The 23164-nt window shown below is 35.2% G+C and overlaps 1 protein-coding gene across 6 annotated transcripts in view; it reads left to right on the top strand.

Moving 5' to 3' along the window:
* AKAP6 (A-kinase anchoring protein 6) overlaps positions 1-23164 on the top strand; it is a 218633-nt gene that overhangs the window by 135627 nt on the left and 59842 nt on the right. For all 6 annotated transcript variants that reach the window (XM_042863738.1, XM_042863721.1, XM_042863755.1 and 3 more), the window contains one exon: positions 1202-1322. In XM_042863738.1, the coding sequence (XP_042719672.1) occupies positions 1202-1322 (121 nt within the window). The remainder of the gene's footprint in view (positions 1-1201; positions 1323-23164) is intronic.

The raw sequence follows: 23164 nt of genomic DNA on the forward strand, positions 1-23164 counted from the left end.
TGTCAGCTTGTTGAAAATAATATCAGAGAAGGCAAATAGTTTCCTGTCTCTCCTTCTCTCTCACTTTCTCTCTTTCTTTCTTTCTCTTTCTTGCTTTCTTTCTACCAATTTTCGAAATTAACATGCACAAGGTACTCTAGTTATTATTAACTGAAACTGCAATAGCATTAATAACATTAGAAACGTGTTTAGTTTATTGTTTCTCTGTTGAAATACTGCTAATTTTTTTAAATGGCATTGCTAAAGATATGGAAAGCTGAAATAGTTTTCAGTAGTTAGATAAATCAGCTTCAGTGGAACATGTACAATTGTTTGATCAGTCTGGTTTTTTTTATACTAGTGACAAGGCTTTTGTTAACTCCAGTTCTGGATGTTTGGAGATCTCTTTCTAAAGTGTATCTTTTTGATGAATGTGCAATTTTTTAGCATGTACCTTCTGTCTTGTACTACGGTGTTTGAGAAGAAACTATGCTTTACTTATTCACTAAGCTTTCAATGGAGAATCACATTAATCCTTTTAAGCTCCTTATTCTAATGATTTATTTTGTTGAATACCATAGTGATCCTCCTTTGAATTTTAATGATTGCTGGCTATTCAAGGATTCATTGTTTTGACTTCCTGTCCTTACCTTTGTTTCTTACATGTCTGTAGGGAACACCTGTCTAATACTGTATCTGGCCTTAGTTCTCACTGGCTTACCATATTCACTCAAGCCTATCTTAAGGCCTTAAGTTGAAATGCTAGCTACTCATCCATGAAAATAAATGTAGGATATTTACAGAGATAGGCAGATAGACAGCAGAAGGATGGCTGAACGGATTGAGTCATTTTTCTGTGAAAACAATATTTATATATGAATTGTATGGGAATTATTATTGCAAAGTTTACTCATTATGAAGTCAACACTTTAAAAACCATTAATCAACATTATCTGTGAAGGATTTCTATTTCAAAAAATTTTGAAGCAAATGCAATATGCCAACAGTTGTCAGGATTTGGCATCAGCCACTGAATTTAGGTCATGGCACTGGCTTAAATTGGATTTCAGTTTCCATTTTCCTCAACTCTGTATAAATACAGAATGTCTCTTTAGAAATATAACTAGGAACATCATGAGTTTTCAAGAATATATTATTCTAATACAAGATTTTAACAACTACACTGTATTTATGCATAATACATTTTGTTCCTTATCTACAGCCTTTTGGACTTTGATTCAGAATACCAGGAGCTCTGGGATTGGCTGATTGACATGGAATCCATTGTGATGGACAGCCATGACCTGATGATGTCAGAGGAGCAGCAGCAGCATCTTTACAAGGTTAGTGTTACCGTTACTGCCTTTACCTAGCTATAGAAGATCTGATTAGCTTGACAAGTCTTTCTCTCACAGGATATCGCTGCGTTCATTGTATGTATCATGGTGTCTATTAGAATTCCTTTCCCTGTCCCCAACCTCATTTCCATCCCCTGTGCGCTGACAGGCTGCACCGACATCATAATTGCAAGAAAGTTCCCTTTATCACATTCTATTTGGTGTAATTCTATAGAAGGACAAAGATTTCTCTTCAAGATGAATAGAAATAAATGAAATGGCATTAATAAATAGAGTGAAACAAAATGAAGGGAAAAAAATGAAATGGTAGCATTTCACAAAACGTGTTTTGATTGGAGCTTTCAGCTGAATTTTCATCCACCTTTCAGACCTCTTCTAGGAAGAAAGAAATTTGCCTTGATTTTGGTTTGCTGCTGCCAGAATACAGGACTTTTCCAATTTAATTTTTATTAGTTATCCATAAAGCAGTTGTTTTCATGTTAAGTCATCACAGTTGCCTTTTGATTTCAACAAAATGATTTTGGACTTGCATATTTATAATACAGTTTTCAGATATGTGTGTATGTTGATATACATACATATGCAGAGTTTCTTAGATTTATCATAGTAGCCTTAACTGAGAAGCTTTATCCCTTTTTTAATGTATGATTACATAGAGGAAGTTGTCCAAAATGAGTGATTTGATCCTAAAACTGTTTCAGGCTTCCTTCTGCATTAGAGAAGCTACAGTCTATGGGTACTAGGGGTGGTGGGGAAAAGAAAGGAGGGGCTTTTGACAGAAATATCAGGCTGCAGTAAATCTTCCTCATTTAGGCAATTTTTATTGGAGTAATTCTGACAGTTGTCATCCTTGAATTGCTTTGAGCATATGGCATATTTCAAAGAGCAGATTGTGAATCATAAAAAATAAAATTAATAACTAACCACAGAATCAGCAACAGTATAATGACAAGAAACAACTACCCTCTAGCTTTTTTTTTAATTTCTTTTCGAATAAATGGTACATTCAAGGTCAAATAAAAGTTGTTTTCTTTCTCTTTTGATAGCACGATATGATAATTTATTAAACATAATTTAGTTTTTCCTGCTTTGGTTTCTTATTTTCTTGATGGTCTTCTTGCATTTTGTTCTCTCTAATTTTAGTCCTTTTATTTAAAATATCCTATGAAAAAGGGTTGTTGAACAAGTTAAAATATGTTTAGGAATGGAAATATGCTTCAGATCTGAACTATTTTAGTTTGCAAGTGAGTTTAATTCAGTAATCTCTATTTCTTTGTCAATCATTTATTTTCACTACTGTTTCACTAATTTTTCCTATCTTTCTAAATACTTAATCAGAATAAATTGCACAGACAGTTCTTGTTCTTCATAAGTTCAGAAATAAGCAACATCAGAAGCGTATATATACTTTTTGCAAGTCTAAAACAGTGTGTTTTGGTAGTGTCTGTTCTTATAAGACCAGCATGTACATGTCTAACCTATCTGTTAGTCTTAGTAGTATACTTAAAAATATATATATCAATAAACATAAATCATATTTTAGGAAAAAAATCAACTCATAAATATGAAAAGCCACAGTGCTCATACAGCACAAGTATTTTAGGTGTTTAGGATACTTCCCTTTCTGATATCCAAATGTAGCCATTAAAAATAATTATAGATGGTCAGACTGGGATAAATATGTAGTGAGAAGAGGGCAGTAATCTATGAATTACTTGGCAGTAGAGGGCGAAGGCAAAATGAGAAATATTGTTTGTGCAAGATGGGGAGTATTCATCTTTTATTATTACCAAATTCTGTCTTATGATACGTGTGACACTTCCAAAAGCAGGAGGTTTGAGACAGAGACAGAAACTGTAACTTATGCAGCACACACTCCAGTACTGCTTCCTGTGCAGAATCAACTTACTTGCTGTGCAGTTTCCCCAGCAAGGGCATCTGCTCAGTAGTAGAGCCCCTGTCTCAAAAGTCTGACCACTGCAAAACCTCTTGAAGAAAGATAGAAAGAAACAGACTGCTTATCCTCTTAACAGGGAATATTCTCTGAATACACCTTTATAGTGAAAGCAGAAAGCAAATTGTTAAGGAGCAAAAGGAAAGACTTAAACAACTGGAAATTTTCACTTTGGTTAAGAAGTGGGTGAGAAGTGTCCACAAACCAGAATGAATATTTTCAGGTAATGTAAAAAGCCTGAGTGAATAGCATTAAGGTCTATTAGCCTTTCAAAAGAAAACAACAACAAACAAACAAAAAACAACCAAACACACACCAAATAACCACCTCCCCCCCAAAAAAAACCATTGAAAACCCCATAATTTCAGACCTTTAAAAGTAGACAAAAGGAAAAAAAAAATCTACACTAGCAAAAAATTAGAGATCAGATAAATCAGTAGCTCTTTATTATCCTTAATTTTTGAGATTCAAGTAACAGAAATGTCTTCAGAAATGCCATTAATAGGTGGGTTGTTTTTTGTTTTGTTTTGTTTTTTAAGTAGTCAGAATCACATGTGACACCCTATTGTTTTTTAAGTTTTATATAAGATGGTGGATGATCTAATACTCAAAGCCATTGGCCACTGTGAACAGCGTCTTTCTACTCCATGTGGAAAGAAATCTGTAAAGAGATATTCAGGTAGCTTTTATTATCAGAATTCCTCAGTGTTCTGGGATGTCATGAAAACACGGGTCTTGCTTTTGTCATCCTTACCAGTTACAGTTTCAAATATGAACTTTGTAATGGCACTGCATTTTGGTGGATTCTCCTAAACCCACAGATTTATCAGTAATTGAGCTGATAAGTAATTGCACCTGTAAGCCAGCTCAGCAAACTGCCCATGGCACGGATCTGGCTGTGGTATCACTGTTACCAACAGTTATCATTGCCCCTAAGATGTCTATGAATGGGATGGAACAGTGGTAGCACAGGTAAATCAGAAGGGAGAAGCATACCTTAAAACAATTTAACATAATACATAAATGCTAAAATTTCATAAAGGAAAATAAAATACATTTTTATAGTTAGATTATTTTCCTAATACTCTATTTTCAGATTTAATACAAATTTAACTCTCTGCTTAATTTTGTTTTTTAATATTGTGGTAGCTACATGGTTTTTTTTTATTAGCATCCTTATTATCTCTCTTTAACCAGGTTTCATTGTGCCCTTAATATAAGAGAAGCAACACAGCTATTCTTTTTTTTTTTTTTTTTTGTTAAACTCTGAATATGTACACTGACTTCCCCACATTTCTAACTTCAGTGCAAAGACACGCAGAAATAGAAAACTATTCTTCCTTCATTTTCCTCCCAGTGTTCCCCTGCAGCTCTAAAGGATTTCAGCTTTACACACTTAAACTAATGATTTTGAAAATTAACTGGTGTGTGATGGAATGGCAGTCGCAGACCACACAGCTGAGAGTTTATCTGTCCCCTAATGCTGTATCTATTAACTAAGAAAATCTTAAAGAAACATTCCTTTTTTTTTTTTTTTTTTTGGACTCTCACTTCTTTGTACTGCTGTAAGAACTCAGTTTAATGCCTAATGTATTATGTTTATTTCATTTTAATCTACTACATGTGAGCCTGATCTCATAAGCTCTAAGTACACAGAACTTGCATTGACTTCAGCTGCATTCATATGCCATTACCAAACGATCAAACCCAAAGAATTTAAACTCTGCTAATTAGCCCTTTAGTGAGAACTTGAGTAATTCTGTACCTTGAGTGTTCAAAACTGAAGCAAATCTGTATTTACTGGAACTGGGGAGATTAGAAATGAGTATACTATGCAGAAAAGTTAATGATAATTCTTCCCATTTCCCTCAGAAGATTAATTGCAAAACTTAATTGTGTTAGATTAAAACCCCATTTAAATAAGTACAGTATGATTGTTCAGACTGTAGGCATGTTCAGAATAAAATTAACTAAACATTTAAAAATATCAAATAAAAGAAATTGTATTTTTCTGTTTGGTTACAAATGATGGATGCTGTTCTTAATACAAACTGCATGAGCTGTGTAAGACTTGCACTTAAAAGTTCACAGAAAACATGGTGAGAGCAGGAAGAAAACCTCTGTGGTAGCTCAGAAATTGTGAAGAAACGCATTTGGTGTGGCATTCGGGCAGGTTAACTGCAAAACTGCTTGCTTTGCGGCAAGCAGACCCCTGGTTTGAATCACATTAAAACGCATATCAAAAGCTGAGGATACGCTTCAAACCAAGTGGAAAACTGCGCAAGGTGCTGCTTCTTCCTCTGGGTGTGCTGCTGCTCCACTGCCCGCCCTCCTGGCACGGCCTGGGCAGCCCGAGTGGATCAAACAAACCCTGCTGAAAGTTTCCCTCATTTGCATCACTTCTAGACAGCCCTGTCGTACTCTTTGCTGACAGGAAATCACTGTCTTTGTCACCTTTTTTCACTGATCTCCTTTTGGCAGAGATTGGCCATGTGACCAGGATTAATCACAACAGTTCTGGCTCAGAACTCAATGACATGTTTTCCTCAGCACTTCAGCAATGGTGTAGAGGAGTCAGTAGGAAATGACTACATTAATTTCAGAGTGAAAAGATAATTAACACTTAAGGACTAGTGCTATAACCTATGGAGCTGTTATTCAAATTAAAACTAATTTATTGAAAACTTGTGAAAAAAAAAAAAAACTGTTCTTTAAAGCAACTGTTAAAATAATCTTGCAAGTGTCCCCCATGTTTAACATGAAGAACAAACTATATTTAATGCCAAGTATAAATACTGAGAAACTTCCACATTTGAAACTGGAGGCTGAAGTATGTAAAGTGCTTACTTAGATGATATGAATAGGATACTGGCAAACAAAAGCAGCAGTGTGCTCCTCGAATGCTGTGCTTAAAGGAGTTTCCTTGGCAACAGAAATGCAGTTCCAAAAGTAGACAGAACTTTCCTCAGAAAACATACTATTAATAACAACCTTCCGGAACAACTTGGAACAATTTGACTACTTGGCAATAATAATGCCAAGTGTTCTGCAAATTAATCTAACACATAACAGTTGTATGTTTCTCTTGCCTGTAATTCTCCTGAACCGGAGGGCTGAGTTTTCTTCAGGCAGAGGATATGAATGTGTGAAGCAGTTCCAAATGCTGCAATAGAAAGAGGGCTCAAATAGCAGCAGCCTAGAAGGATCAATTTATGTGCTTCATATCATTTTAACTTGTAAAACAGATTAGTTTAATTGGATTACTTTGTTCCATTTAAAATGAGTCCTGCGTACCTACTGAAGCTGCATTGTGGTTCAGTCTTTATTTCAAGCAGATTTTCTGTATAAAGAAAACTTATTAAAAGATTAACAGCCTGAAGAGTGATATATTTGGACAATATGCTTAGGGGATTGGTTATAAATGAGAAAGCGTGAAGATTTTTTGCTCCTACAATGCATATTGTGCAGGGTCCAGAAGGCCTGGTCTCTAGTAATGTGTCAGTGGTGCGCAAGGCTGCTGCAGCAGTCGGTGAAAAAAGATGGTGACAGGTATGGAGAAGAAGCTCTCAGCACACTGCGGGATTAAGCCCTTGTAGGTAGTAACTACAAATCTACTATGCGTGCAGTATTTCTAGGTATGTCATCATTTCTGTATGAGCCGAGAGAATAAACTAATTTTGGATTTGCCTTGCTACTAAGAATCATTAGAATTCCTCTAAAGGCCATAAGTTTACTAGACAGGCAAAGTAGACTCTGCTACTGCCTTGACTTTTCTTGAATTCGTGGATCTAAAGGTTAAAAGTAATCAATATCTCATTGTGCAACCTGATAATATGTAATAACCATGATGTTAAAATCTAAGTGATTGCAGATAGCATTTAGGTGTGTTCATTTGGGAAGGTGGTTTTGATGTTTCTTTTTTCATTTGTGTGTTTGTTTTTGTTTTTTGTTTTTAATTGCAATCAGAATAGTTATTATAGTTAGCTAACAATTTTTTTAGGCTAGCTTGCAAAAATTGCCACCTTTTCAAAATACATTTTTAATGCTACTAGCAAATCATGTCCCAAATTAAACCCCAAAGTGAAAGCTTTTCTCTGATGAAACTCATGTAATTCTTAAAAAAAAATAAAAATAAAAAAATTATTCCATTATTCAATAGTAATAGTAAATTGTAAATTACAGCATGCACTTGTGTCTTTGTAAGTGGAGTGATATTTGCATTAATGTCATCTTTTTTGCCTTTGACTCTGTAGTATGTTTTTAACAGTCACACAGAGTAAAATAACTTCACTGAATTTTGCAGCAAACTTTAACTTCAAAATACGAATGAATTCCTTGCTATCTCTGGCAAATTCTATATTTTAAAAACAGCAAATGAAATTATTGTTGGGAAAAAATCTTCTTTAAAATAGATTAAGTTTTAATATCTTGCATAAGTACAACAGGAAAACATTAATTACCATGCCAACAGAACTACAAATTAAGTTTAAAGCATAAGTACAGAAGGAACAAGAAAAATATTCTTACATGTTCTTGGTTGCTTCCCTAATACATTTCAAATTTAAACATGCAACTTCTAGAGAAAACTCCCTGTCTTTCCAAAAAAAGTGTCTTCATGTGTTTCCCAAGAATAAGTGAGTTTCTCCTATTTCTTCCCAGCATGACACTGAAGATGAACTTCACATTGTACCAAAGCAGTACTTACTGAAATTGTAGCAAAAGCCAGCACAGCTTTTGGGAGATTAAAGCAGTGTGTCTAGAATGAAAGAGGCATTGGACTTCAAACAAAAGTAAATGTGTACCACATAGCTGTCATCACCATTCCATACTACAGCTGCAAAATGTGGACAATTTACAGTCATCACGTCAAGCATCTTAGTCAACTCCACATGCTCTGTCTTTGTGCCCTTGCTGGTATAAAATGGTAGGATAAGGTCGCAAGCACTGAGACCTTAAAGCATTATGAAAGATTCAGTTCTGAAGCAACACTCTGACAAACTACGTTATGGTGGTTTGAGTGTCTGTGTCCAGCAGTATATTTTTTCAAACCATTTTCTGTTCATCAAGCATTTTAGTTCATTTTAGTGAGGAAATGGCAGCTTAATTCACCGTGAAAGGATGATGAAATTACCACATTCGTTATTTTCTGTGTTCCAGGACTACATAGCATTCAAGGTAGAAAGTGCTGAAGATTGATCTCAGATATATTTAGTCATCGAGCTAGGATTTTCTAATAAAAGATGTCGTGCTTGTGTTGTTACACTTGCAATCAGACACTTGGTATAACAGTACTGGTGCTGCAGTGTTTTTCTTTGCTCTAAGCAGAGTAAAGAATCTGTATGATGTCCCAAAACATGGGCATGTTCTGATTTATGTTCTTAGCATGATCTCTCAAAAATTTATCCTTTTGTATAACCAACTTTAGATTAGGAGTATTTTCTTGTTTCCTGATAGACTAGATCATGTACAGACCACGTGTAAGTCCTAGAGCTGCCCACTAAGGCTAATATTTAATATATTATCATGGGTTTTAGGATTCTGGAGACATCTTTTCAAAGTTGCGTGTTGAACATGACTTGTTTGGGTTTAATAAAGTCAGTAGGAATTAGCTGACTAAAAGAATCTTATGCAGTCATTTGGGAATTTGCACTCATAATTGAGTCATGAAATCTCAAATACAATAATGTCAGATAAAGATATCAGTCATCTATAAAGAAGGTTGAAGAAGCCAGGACTGATTTATCTTTATTACACTGTATCTAACTCTGCTGCTTTAGTCAGCGTTTCACTGCTGTTGTTCTGGGTTCCAAAATCATGTACTACCAATTAAGCGTACACAGGAATGTAACATAAAAGTGGCTCGATTGAGTCAAAGAGCAGTGAATCTTAGAGAATTCCCCAGACATTTCTTGGGGATATCCAGCAATGCTGACCTGATGTGAAAGTAATGTTTCCTACCTCAAGTGGTTTCTCAGACCAAACTTTACATGGTAAAGAGCTGCCTTTTGTGTGATGTGTGCAGTCTCTGCCTTTTACTAGTCTTCTTTGATGCCCCATAGTATTCATGTTGGAAGGCACAGTAAATAATATGTTAAAGTAAGACAAAATTCTTAATGGTATATGTGAATAGGTTAATATTTTTTAGCAACTTGGTAGATTGAACTTTTTTACTGGGATACAGATAAAAAATTAACTGGTGCTTTGGATGACAGTGAAAATATGTGGGGCAATAGTGTTACCCTATTTCTCATGTTAACTTGAAAAGTTTAATTAAGTTTCCTATTTTTTTCACATCGTTCCACAGGATAAAATATATGTGTATGTTCTGAAGTCATAGGAATTGTGCTTTATCCATTATATTTTTCTTCATAATTGTAATACAGGAAATATTTTTTTATTTCCTCATTTCTCCTTGTGAGTATACCTCATAAGTAACTGATACTGTAGCGTTTCTTTCAAGAAACAAAACAGAACGAAAACAAATGACCATACAAAACCTTGTTACCAGGTTTTCTAGGTGAAACCCAAATTCACTAAGTCTCAATTAACTTGAAGTTGTGGTACCTTCAATTTATATCTATCAAAATCATAAAATATATGTTACAGTGAACTATATCAGCTTACTATCTTCAGAAATTTTGCTTTTATTTTTTACATAAATATAAGATATATATTTTCTTTATGTATTTTATACAAAATACTTTTGTTTATTTGTAATGTTTTTAAACTTCTTTACAAGTTTACATTTACGTGATTGTTTTGCAATGTTTTTATATATTTTAATATATTTTACTAAAAATATCTACAATATTTTGTGCTAATTTCTCTTTCTATCAAGGTAAAATAGGCAATCATTATACATAATTTTATTCATAGCTGTTGCAGCTGTAGTTGTATTTGTCCATTGGGTCTTAGGGTTGATTCCACCCAACTCCCATGGCCAATGGGAAATACCTGTAGCCTTTTGTGGATACTGACATTTTAGCATTGCAGAAAACACAGAAAACAGTTGCTATAAGATTGCAGCAATCATGAAGTATAAATATTAAAATTTGTCTGAATGGAGAGATGCTTTTGGGGGAAGACAACAGTTGCTCCCTTCAGTCATCATTGTTGCAGAATGATGGGTACTGTTAAGATGTGCAGAACATACTCCATTTGTGTCACAGAGCAGATGAGCAGCATGTCAGAGACTGCAGAGAAAGCTATGGGCAGCTTATAGCCTGAACAGTGATCCAGTGGGAGAAGAGTCATCTGTGAAGACTAATTTAGATTTCTAGAATAGACCAGTCTTTAGGAAATGGATGTTCGTCCAAGGGGTAATTCAGGGTAGAAGCTTGAGCTAAGCACTAAGATAGTTTCAGGAAAAACCTTTTCTCTCTTATCTCTCTCCACTGATTGTATAAAGAGGTTATGAAGATCAGCCTCACTCAACATTACCTCTCACTGACTTTCTCTGTTATCATGAAAAGAGGGTTTTTTAGTACCATTGTGTTATGTCTGTGCAATGTTCCAGTTTGAAACCCTGCTGTGATACATGCAGAATTTGACAGACATTACACTGGAGTTTGATCATCTCTGCTGTACCAATTGATTTTGCTTAGAAATGGGAGATGATGGATAAAGGATTTCTGTTAGAGATTTTCAGGTGGTAACGTTATAAAGATGAACATTTCACTTTTTGGATGAACTATTTAGACAGACATACGTGTTTTTTGCTGGCTATCATCAAGGAAGACTATGTGTCTGCTAGGGGAGAGAAAGAACAATAATTCCTGAGACCTCTTAGATTCTTACAGTGTGTGGAGAGATCAAATAACTACCATCAGATATGAGAAGTAGTTAGTCCCATGAACTTTTAGGAAGTTCATGCGTATTGTTTTGTTTTGATTTTTTAACAAGTGTATCTAATTTAAAGTTAGGATTCATTCTTCTCCAGCAAGTCAGTAGTCAAATCATACTGTGAGTATGGAAGACTTTTGCCTTTCTCTCCTTCCTCTCCTTCCCCAAAAAATTAACAGAAAAGCTTTTTTTCTTAAAAACAGAAAAATATGTGGTAGTTGCTTATTGCTTTGGCTTAGATGAAAGAAAAAATTTAGAACTTCTACCTGATTTAATCTGAAATTTTAATGTTTTGAGTGTCATTTTTTTGTTTGCTGTCTAGTAGAATGTGTAAGGTGTTAATGCCAGACTGCCAGAATCTGTAATGAGTAATAGTTAAAAGAAATAATAGATGAGGGGGAGAGAGGATAAAAGCACTAAAGAAAATTGCCCCACTTCACCTTTGCTTCTGTGTGCTGGGCCTTTCTGCCCACTCCTCCTTATAACATTAATGGCTACATAGTTTCTGTGTAGTTAGTTTCCTGGATAAGCAGAGAATGAAATTCACAGGGTACCTACTGAAATTAGAAAGACTTTGAAGGTACATACTTTATTCAGTTTTATTAAATATACAGAATGATGGTTTTGTAAATACAGTCAAACAGTTCCTCATTAATCCACATGTTCCCACTGCAGATCAGTAACTCATTTAGTGTGATCAGAGGATTAGACACAAGGCAGCAGGTGTCATTGCACATGAAAACTGGCCCCTTATGCCCACCAAGTCTTAAGAGTCTTAAGTACTAAATAAGGAGCCAGTTACAGTCTAGTCCTTTCCTCTTACTTCCCTTAAATAGCATACGAGATCTAAGACAACAGTCACCTTAGACAGAAAAGTACTCTCTGTGAATACCAAGATAAAACACACCTAAATCACAGCTTGCCGTGACTCTGGGCACCCAGAAAAGTGGTACTCCAGACAAAAAGCTCTGCTTTGGGGAAACAGAAAAAGTGGCTTAGGATTGATTAGAATGACACAAATACGTTTAAGTAAACATAAAACTGTAGAAAGGTTTTCTTAACCAATAGCAGAAACAGAAAATGGAATATGGTATGGTGCTGGGATCTAGAGCGCCCATGTGTAATTGGAAACATAAAACATTTCTTAATTGGAGGGGGGAAGATTTAAAAGTAAAGCAAGTTTAATATATGCTTCCAAATAGTGCCCCAAATACCCAGAGAAGTGCCAAAAGACAAACAGAAGAACATACACATAGATTTAAGTCAAAAGAACCTGTGAAGCAGGTTTGGATCAGCTGAAAAGACACATGTTTTAGTGCAACATATGCAATGTAGCAAGCAACATATGAAGTATAAAGAAAGAATGTTCTTAAAAAAAGAACATGTAGGCAGATTAAATATTGCAGATACCTTTGAAGTTAAATAAATTGTGGCTGAAACCATTAAGAATTTAAGGTTTTAATGAAGATATCTGTAATGTAACTTAAGCTGATCTGAAGATTCTTAGTGTTCTGGCAATGCTGAAGGCTGCCAGACATTCAATTGCTATATTTGCAACGATGCTATTAGATCAGTGACTAATTTGATACCAGCTGGATTGTGGAGCCAGCTGCAGTGCAACACTGATAAGGATCAAAATTAGACTGGAGAGATGCAACCAAGCACTGCAGATGTGCAATTAAATCATGATGAGGCCAGTTGATAAACGTAGTCAGTCAATAAAGAAACCCTGAAATGAGAGGACATCATCACTTAAAGTTTACAGTAATTGTTTTATAAGAATTCTGCACACCAGTAGCCACATGTCTGTACAAACTCTGGTTTCAATTGCAAAACAGTATGCAAAAGAAACAGGATAGTTGCTGTGTTTCCTCTCTAGCATTCTAGATGAACACAACATGTTTGAAGAAGAATAGAACCTAGATGTTAAGCTGAAATTAGCACAAAACACCGCAGAACACTCGAATTCATAAGAACTGAATTCTGTTAGTTCAGTGAAACTTCTGAAAAAGGCTAAGTGGCAAAGTAGAGATCATGTAGCTACAGAAATGAAGGCAGAGTAGATAAATAATCAGACATTTAGTGGTCAGACAGCACTGGAGTAACTTGATCCCCAAATGACTGAGCAATACGCTGAAAGCCTGAGACATATTACTTTTTTCTTTCTCCCGAGGCAAAGCTGTTCACATGATGTCACAAACAAACTTATTGATCTGAATGAGCAACATTGCCACTGTTTTGTTTTGCTACATATTTTGCCAGATATCTGCAGGCTTTTATAATCTTCTGTCTCAGCCAACTCAGAGAGGAATTCTAGTAGACGAGGTGCTGAAGAAATTTCTGTTGCTTTAGTCACTAGCTGGTGGCAATAAAGGGAAAAGTTGGAAAAATCTCAGTCACCTGTGAGTGACCCCTATTCATTTTTAGAGGAATTTGCTGGTAGCCCTGAGAAACCAGAAGCCCCTCAGGAAACAGGCAGAACACTTGACAGGACTCAACCTTTCACAAAGATGAGTAACCATTTTTGCCACAGTCAATACAAAATAATTCAGGTAAAGGACAAAGAACAAATAAAAGGGGAAAAATATCTAACCCCCTAAACTGGAAATATATCATCTTTTAAATAATGCAAGTATTTCAAGAGACTAAGCTATGATATTCTTCTTTAGAGAAGTGAGATATCCCTTTTACAGATCTACAAAGATTTACAAAAATCTCCAAGTGATCTAGAGCTCTCTTAGTAGGTCCTCTATTGCTGTACCTCACACCACAGCAGAAATAGTGAATGAATGTAGGGATAAGTGAAAGTGAAAGTAGTGCTCCTTCCAACATAGATCCTCGAATGCAAATAAGGTTTCAGTGACAACCAGAAGCTAGATTACAGCAGTGAAAACTATCTTATGTGACCCAATTCTTATTTTATTGCTGTCTTAACCTAGGTGTGGGAGAAGCTATAGATAATAAATGCTATAGATAATAAAAAAAGGAGAACTATAGATAATAAAATTCTCTTTCCTTCATTTGTCTTTAGACCTTAAAATGGTAGGTTCAGTGAGTACCTTCTACACCTGAGACTCACTTTATATACTCTGATAGTACTGCAAGGAATAGGGGCTCCTGGATCACAGTTAGGAGATGGATTATTGAAGAAAATATTGTGCCTCAGCTGATCAGTGGTTTCTTACTTCTGCAAACCAAAGGTTTCTAGCTCTGAAATTAGTGAAACTATGAATTTCTATCTCACCCAGTAGCAACAGCACAACTTGCTCCCTTCATGTGCACAAGGCACTCTAATTGAGACAATGTACTATGCATTAAGTAATGGGCGGTGTCTACCTTTAAGACGCAACCTGCTGCCTCCAGCTGCACATGGGCCCACACTCCCTTTTTTTTTCTCTGTATCAAAAGGTGGGTGTATTTCTACTAATTAATGAACAGCACTGAGTCCTCCATAAAAACTCATCAACTTGGTACGTTACTTGGTACAGATGCAAAGCAAAGAGGATACAGTATGTTTAAGGACAAATATCTGCGTTTAGTTCAATTCTATGTAAGATACATATCTATAGACATGTATTTTGTCTAACACCACAAATACTGAATAAGTGAGCTTAGCTATTCCTGGCACATTTCAAAGTTGTGGAATTAAAATGTTAAACAATAAAATATGTATTTCATGGCAAATGTTTCTGTTTGGTTAATTAAAATACAACTCTTCCTGTTCAAAGAAAGATTAAAAGGAAGATAGAATATTGCTAGTCAACAGCAACAGGCAGCAACAAACAGAATTAGGTGAACTAGATGTGCGGAGCTTTTTGCATCTTCTTTAAAAACAGTGTGTCCCATAATCTGTTTCTTGACTGGATGGCAAGGTATTCTCCCTTGGAGGACTAGCCATTTGCAAAGACAGTGCTCTGCATGGCCATCATACATCAGCAGCTAGGAAATTCTGACCTTAGTGCTGAGGCATGCTCAAATGGCAGCTAAAATGTTCTGATTCATCTCAGCATGTTTAAGCAGTGAGGAAGTATGTTTTCTGCACTTTACCCAGGTGAATTCATGCTAGAAAATGAATCTTCTACATGCTTCATTCCCTTCAAACTAGTCTCTAGATTATTATATTATTATCATAACTTGCATATTGTATAAGGCTATTATGCTCATAGGTGCCTTTTTATGTTCAGAAGAACATTTCTTCACTGTATGGATAACCCAACATGTAGAGATACAACAATGGCACATCTTCTGATGTTTTAGACATTTGGTGTGATTAAAATCAGCATGGACTGTTTGGATCATGCATGCAATTCATTTATAAATTTGATGTGGAGAAAGGGCTTCCAATAAATGGCTTCAATATTGATATTTATGGTTCTTTAAGGCTAAAAATAGCCCAGAAAATGTATGCTGCTTTACTTTCTACTGCATTCTAAAGTATTCTCTCCTGAAGAATATGCTTCATTTACAAGTTCTTCAGAGGTTGCTCTACCTTTTCTTTTAATTCTTTGTGTAGCTATATAGTCTAGCTTGATGACTTAATCTATCAGGTCCAGAATTTGCTATCCTAGTACTATAGATTTTAATATCAGCAGATTCTAATGAAGTAAATCTCCAAACCATGTAGTCTCCCATTTTCTGATCCTTAGTTGTCAGATCATTCAACAGCTGAGGATCTTTCCCAAGTCTTGACCCTAACTTATCTGTTCAGGTATCTCACCTACTTGTCAGTAGCCAGCAGTTGCTTTACATTTCATATCAACATTTTTAGGTCTGAACGTACAGTATCAACAGTAGTTTGCACTGATGCCTGTTGTCATTGTTTTGTATGGACAATAAGATATTTTGATCCAGATCTGTGTGCAGTCATCTCAGTTCCTGTGTCCTTTAAAGCAATGGGCTGGCCAACATGTATTTGTGTACCCTATGATTAAGCTTCCCAGAGAAACTCCTGAGAACACTTGTAAGTCTCATCTAGGGAATTGAAAGATACAGTGGGATAGGCTGCTGTGGAACCTTATTCTATGAAGTGATATGGGTAAAGCCTAGGAACTTAGCTGCTGTGGATCTTTAGCACACGAATGCCAACCAACCTTGGTATCTTGTCTCATGCAATGACCACTCCCTGAAAATTTAAGATAAAGAAAAAAATCTCGTTTGTATATCCTTATTTTATTTCCAGTAGATTTAAATGGATGGGGTTTATGCACTTACTTCATGTCTATTTTTTCTTTGAGTGGTCTTCTAATTTTGTTTTAAATGGATAATTAGCTTCTTTGACCGCCAGGTGGCCTGCTACACTGTGTTGTTCACTGTATGCCTGGACTCTTGTCTTGGGAAGGGCATACAATAATATTTATTAAAAATTCTGTAGTTAGATAATGTTATTCTGTGACTGTAGGTGTGAAATTTGTAATTTTACCTTGGTCTTTTTTTTTTTTTTTTTTTTTCTGGAAAGTAAATGTATTGTAATGTAAATGTATTCATATTAGTGGGACTTTATCAGAACTATTTAAGGTTGCAAAATTAACAGATATGTAGAATGTCCTTAAAGATTTTTATATGGTGCAAATATTCAAACCTTTTCTGAAGTACTTAATGGCCTTACCAACGGACAGTTAACTGCTTCCTCTAACATTACTTCCACATTTTATTGAAGAGGCAAGGAATTAAATTGATGCAATGGCAATTCTTCAAACATCAGAACCAAATGCCAATCACCAGTGAGCTGGAAAAATTACCTTTAATAGGGTTAATGTAGTGCTAGTGTGGACTCTTAATGGACAAAAGCTCTATAGCCTGTTCTGAAATACGTATTTGTTACTTTATTTAAATTTAAGTTCTGTAGCAACGTATTATTTGTGAACATAGTTAATGTAGTTGGTCACCTGACATAGCTGATATAGATAGAGATTTGAAAAAGTAACCTAGTAGTATTAGGGATATGGAGTATTCAACGAGGTAGACCTTTTCATTTTTGCCAATTATTATAAAATAATTGTTAACATGAGAAGCACAAGACTGAGTAAAACTACTTTATTTCTGTCACTGAAGTTGCAACTCATTATTTTTCTGTCACCATAGAAGTCACAGTCCATTATTTTTTCTGATATTCTCAATAGAACATATTTCTTACAAATATCTGAAAATTATAGCATATGCAATGTTTTTTCCTCCTCAGCTTGTTCTCATTCTTTTTCTTTAATTTTTCTACCATCGTTTGGTATTTTTAAATTCCCTACAATTGCAGCATAGTATAACAAAGATCTATCAACTGGGCAGACAGCAGTTAAAACTGAAGACATTCAGACACATTAGTGTGAGCACATAGCTTGCCTTAATGGGCACAGACCTTTTCAATTTGTATTTGAACTGCCATACAGCTATCATGACATGCCTGGTTACCAGAATAAGTTGACTACAAAAGCAGGACCAGAATTTCTTGAGAAAATGCCAGAAAAAGTTCATAAGGCTACTCTACCCTGTGTTTACTACAACTGAAACACATTCAAAGTGTCCTGAATTTGCTTCATGACCGATTTTGTGTCCTGATAATTTCTATTGCTGTGGTCCTTCGAAAAAAGTCCTTCTCAGATATATGCATGTATTTTCCAATTTTCAAGACATTTTCTTCATCTTCTTTACATAGAATTCAGACATTAAAGTAGGAATAATTTACCCATATCTGAACTGTAGTATCTAGATTGTAAGTATTCTGAGTGTTTGAACATGGTAGTCGCCAGTTTATTGGAATTTTTTGAGCACAGATATTAGGATTTCAGTTGGCAACATAAATCAACATGAAGGTATGTTTATTTGTTTTCTAAAGTCCACTTCTGCAATTTCATTGCAGTACCTTTACAGAACTATGCTTTTTTAATTACTGAAAGTTTATATTAATATACAGATACGACCTTGTAGCATCTTATTACAAAGTACTAAAGAGTAAGGGACAGATTCATCAGTCTGTCAAGACTACTTCATATTCAGCTTTACAATTTCCGTGTGGATCTAGAATCTAGAACAGGCATGCATATGCAGTAGAAAATGATCTCTTTGTGGATGGAAGTCTCATTGGTATTGTCCAATCATTTGCTACCATTGTTATTTTATCTTGCTTCACCTCTTCCTTTCCAGCATGAATAGAAGCAGAAAATAATCTTAGGTTCAATCAGAGGAGCCTAACAATTAAAAACCAAAATATGAATACAGGCAATACTGTCCACAAACTCAAATGAAATCCAACTCCTTAATTTCTTTTCAATTTGTATCAGGGCCAAGTTACAGAAAACTGGCTTTCTAACTGCACTATAATGAAATAAACTGTAAGAATGTCCAAAGTATGTGTGTTTGACTTCACCAGGCGCTGCAAAAATTGTCCTGATTCTCTCTGTTGTGATTGTACACGTTGTAATTCCAGAAACACCGAACAGATCAGTGCAAGTCATCTGGTTTCATATTTGATTCTTATTATGTGTACTAACATCATACTTCCACAGACATTCAAGCTATTGGAAAGTGTACGAGAAGATAAAACAGCTGGAAGTTAAAATTAAACAAATTCAAACTAGTAGCATACCATACAGCTTCTAACCGCTAAAGAAACTAATTATTTATCATTTTATCATGGAATGCTATGAATTTTCCATCATTTGTATCTTTAAATTGGGCCTGGATTCAGTATCAAAAGGTTTTCTTTAGCCAAGAACATTGAGAGCTAAATATAGGAGGGAAGGTAAGACCATGACGTATTTTATACAAGCTGTGAGGTTAGATCTTGAACATTAGATCTGTGAATCAGTCCAAGTTGTTTTTTTTTTTTTTTTTTTTTTTTTCCAGAGAATATTTTGGCAGAATGCCATTAGAAATGAGAAGAAGCTTTCAGCTTTCATCATGCCAAAAAATAGCAAAGTTTACATTTAGCAACAGTATAAAGCCTTGAAAATAGACACCTGAATTCATGGAAATAGAAACAGAGGATAAACATTTTTGGGTTTTTTTCTTACAAGTTGTACAGAAGGCAAAATGAGTTCAGTGTCAGTACACTCATGTATTCTGCTAAAGGTAACTATTAGTTCCTAAATATCTAGTAGAAACAAAGATTTTTTGAGTTTAGATCTGGTGTATTTTCTGCAATGATTAAAATGTATCATAAGTACAATAGTACTTTTTTCTTTTTTTTTTTTTTTTTCAGTCTAGTGTGAAGTAAGAACTGTTAAGTAGTTTTGAGCTCAGCTGCACAAGAGAAGGTGATGGGCAGAATGAAAGACGTGCTCCCCCATCAGAGATTTGTGGTACTGGACGCATGATCTGTCTGTACCTCAGTTTCTCATTTTAAATTGCAAATAATATTTCTCCACTTCACTGAACTGTTGCAAGCCTGTAAAGAATTGGAGCAGAGGAATGGCAAGCTTGAGTCTGTATGTGAAAGGCTGCTGATGGATGTTCTGGAAGGGGCCAAGTATCTCTTTTAGGCACAGAAGCTGTTCGAGATAGAGACTGGCTTTTAGCATGTCCTGGACTGTATAATTTCCAGCATTTCTGGATAGAGCTGCATTTCATAGTAACAATTAAAGGAATATCCCTCCCTCCAATCACAGAACAGCAGAACGTATACTTTTGCTCCTGGTGGTTCCTGTTTATGTTTCACAGACCTCTCAGTAGGTATGGGGGTTTCAAAGAGCAAGCCAGATACCATATGCAGGTAGAAAAAAGAAGCATTGCTTTGATTTTTTTCTCCTTGCTATTACATGTGTGATAGTTCTCCCAGTGTTATTGCTTAGGTTATGTCTACTTTAAATTTAATTAGAATATTAAAATGTTATTACATTCTGAAAGTCCATTTTTAGGAATGGATTCAGAGTCTTAAAGTACTAATTTATTTAATTTACTAAGGGTCTGGGGCTTATCATATGTGTTAATTTTTAGAAACAGTGTTCATACCAGTATAGTCTCTTAAATATTATTCAGCAAAGATAGTGGTGCTGGAGAGTGTTCTAAGATTGAATTACATCTTGGAAGAGGTTTTCCCACCTTCAGAGTTGTCTGGCTCTTACTGAAAAAACTGTTTGGGCACAGCATTGTGCTGTCTAGATCAGTACTCGAAGAAGGGAGAAAGCATCTGTGCTGGATACACATAGGTCCATGAGGTTGTTACCAGCTGTTCTAAAGAATGTATGTTGTTAGTTCTTACTTTTCAGCCATCTCCATACACTTGATTTGTTTAAGAGACTTCCTACCAATGAGGGAAAATGTGATTGCTGCCATAGCATTAACTATCAAAGCTGTTAATACTATAAAAAAAAAGAAATATTTTCTTCCATGTTATAATAATTCAGTGACATTTGTGAGGTGTACAACTTCTTGCCAACTTTTCTAATTTAAAACATTATCTGTTTGAGGAAAACATATGTTAGAAATTTTTAATTCAGTGATAGGAAAGGCACTAATGAAATATGCATGTATGAATTTTGTATCGCATAAGTTTCCTCTTTCTTGAAATGTGATTAAAAGCCAAACATCTGGATTATGTTTAAAAAGCTTGAAACTCCAGTTTTCGAAGAGATTCAATCTATTTTGACACTGTACACTTATCCTTAACATTTTCAGCATGCTGTTAACATTACTTGCTATTGTAGAAAAATAAGTTCAGGTTTAAACAAAGTTGGACTTTTCCAAATGCTAAAAATATTTTCTGAAATAGCTGTTTCTGCAGCATTCACGCAGGCATGGTTTAAGCTGTGTCAGCATTTCCATTATAAATTTGCTCTTGAAAACAGTTTATGTTGATCATAAAAATAGTTTTTCAACTTGAAAGAATTTTTTTTTATTTTATCACAGAATAATATTAAAAATGGGATATTGACTTCTCAATTTTAAAAATTCAGGGTAACATGGGATTTGTCTACTGTTAACACAGATAGTGGCACAGCAATGATAACTTTCTCCTTTTGTTTTAATAACTCTAATTTATACTAGAGAAGTGAGTAGCTATTAGTTTTCATGTCTCCTGAAGTGTTCAGAATGTCTGTCTGGAGATGATAAAATGGGACTAACTATACAACTTTATTTTTAGCATGTTTTAATAATTGTTTTGATGCAGTACATTGCAATGGCATTGCTGTAGGAGAACCTAGAGCAATAGCCAATGTTTTAGGTAGTCAGTGTTGATGTTTTAGCACTCCTAGTGGACCTGCTGACTGTGCTGACTTTGACATAACTCAAGGGAAATTATAAGGAACAAATCAAATAGCAAATTATAAAAACTATTAGCTTTCACTTTACTTAATATAGTACAGAATATGAATATAAAATAAGAATGTCATTTTTCATTATAACTTTGGGGCAAATTAAGAAATCTGCTGTCAACACCAGGCTGCACCTTTCCAAGCAGCACCATACTTGGGCTCTCAAACAGGTGTAAATCCTGTTGTGTAGAAAAAAGTTCAAATATGATAAAGATCATGTTGTTATGCTACATACTACAGGTGTTGTGAACTCAGATCTGCATATTCTGAGGTTAGAGTCCAAGTTAGCTACACAGATTCTGTCCATCCTTGGCATGAGTTCACTCACCAGCCTGCACAGATTGCAGTTATTGCCAAAGGCAAGGGATGATTTTCTTTTCTTACAGTTGACAAGGTCTAGTAACATGGGTTGCTAAAGAAAGTGTGCCTTAAATGGTGGGATGAGAGAGCCATCTGGATCCCAGAGCTCCTGTGTGGATTCTCCTGCTCTTTGGTAGAGACTTTTAGTTCTGCCTGTGTCGGTTTAGATTTCCATTTGGCTCTTTTTGCAGTTGACAGCTTCTTCTCCTGTGTAACAGTACAACAAATAGGTAAGAAGAAGGATCCAGAGATATTCTATCCTCAAACATATCCCAGAAGGTACTGCTAGAAGACAGGATAATTTATTTGTCGATTTTCAGTTGGACTTCACTCACGGGAGGTTATTACTGCCTGCCATTAGCATTCTGGCTGAGTAACGATGGAGTAAGGACTTCAGAAGAGCCAGCCTGAGAAAGATAAATGTGCAGGAACATCCATTTCAAAATAAAACACAGCCTGTAACACGCAGCCTGACAATGGGCTGTGCATTTGGAATTAATTCCTCTGTAGAGGAGTTCCAACTTTATGTTTCATGCATATTGCACAAGTAGGCGCAGCTTAGCAGAGAGAAGGATAAGATGTGAATTTCAGGTTATTAATTAGTTTCTTTGATTATCTTCAAAAAAATCTTCATAATCTTATATTGTTGTGTATTGTTTTGTAAAAATGTAAAAGTAAAAATGTAACCGTATGACATTTGATACATTCTGGGTTGGCATTTCAGAATATCAGGCCAGGGAGAGGTGTATCTCCACCTTTGTGTTTCCAGGTCATACAGTCTCCCTGTCATCTAATACATTTTCTGACCAGTAATGGGCTAACTACTGCCTTCTCCAGTGTTTTGGAATCCATTTAATCTACACTTTTCCTCAGTAAATAAAAATACTTGAGCAGTAATCCAAAGATACAGTAGTTATTAATTCCTAAAGAGCACTATTTTTTAGTTTATTTTAAATCAGTTGTTCTTCATACACTAAACAAATGTAAATTATGCTAAATCCAAATTTGATATTTTAAGCATGTCTGTAAGTTGCATATGTATTAGTCTGTGCCAAAAGTTGCACCTTTGATGCTAGTTGTGAAAAACACCTTGTTGTATTAGTCAAAGCAACATGGGATAAATCTCCGAAATTTGTTATGATATCAGACAAAGATACCAGTTAAAGGATAGCTTATTGGATCAGTAGATTGTTATGATATGAAATACACCTGAACTGCACTGCAACCTCTATTGTGGGACCATGTTCTGTTACCATCTGCCAGGGTTTGTCTTTTATTTGTAGATCTAGTGGAATCTCATGCAGCTGATATTTAATTGTCCTTGCAAATTCGATGTGTTATATTTTTTATGTTCTTAGTGATTTAATTATACTTAAAAACAGGTTAATAGTGTTGTAAATAACTGGTATTGCAAAGGATTGAATTTC

This window comes from Lagopus leucura, unplaced genomic scaffold, assembly GCF_019238085.1.
Source record: "Lagopus leucura isolate 7727_CA_CO unplaced genomic scaffold, USGS_WTPT01 Super-Scaffold_1, whole genome shotgun sequence".
NCBI classification, from domain to species: domain Eukaryota; kingdom Metazoa; phylum Chordata; class Aves; order Galliformes; family Phasianidae; genus Lagopus; species Lagopus leucura.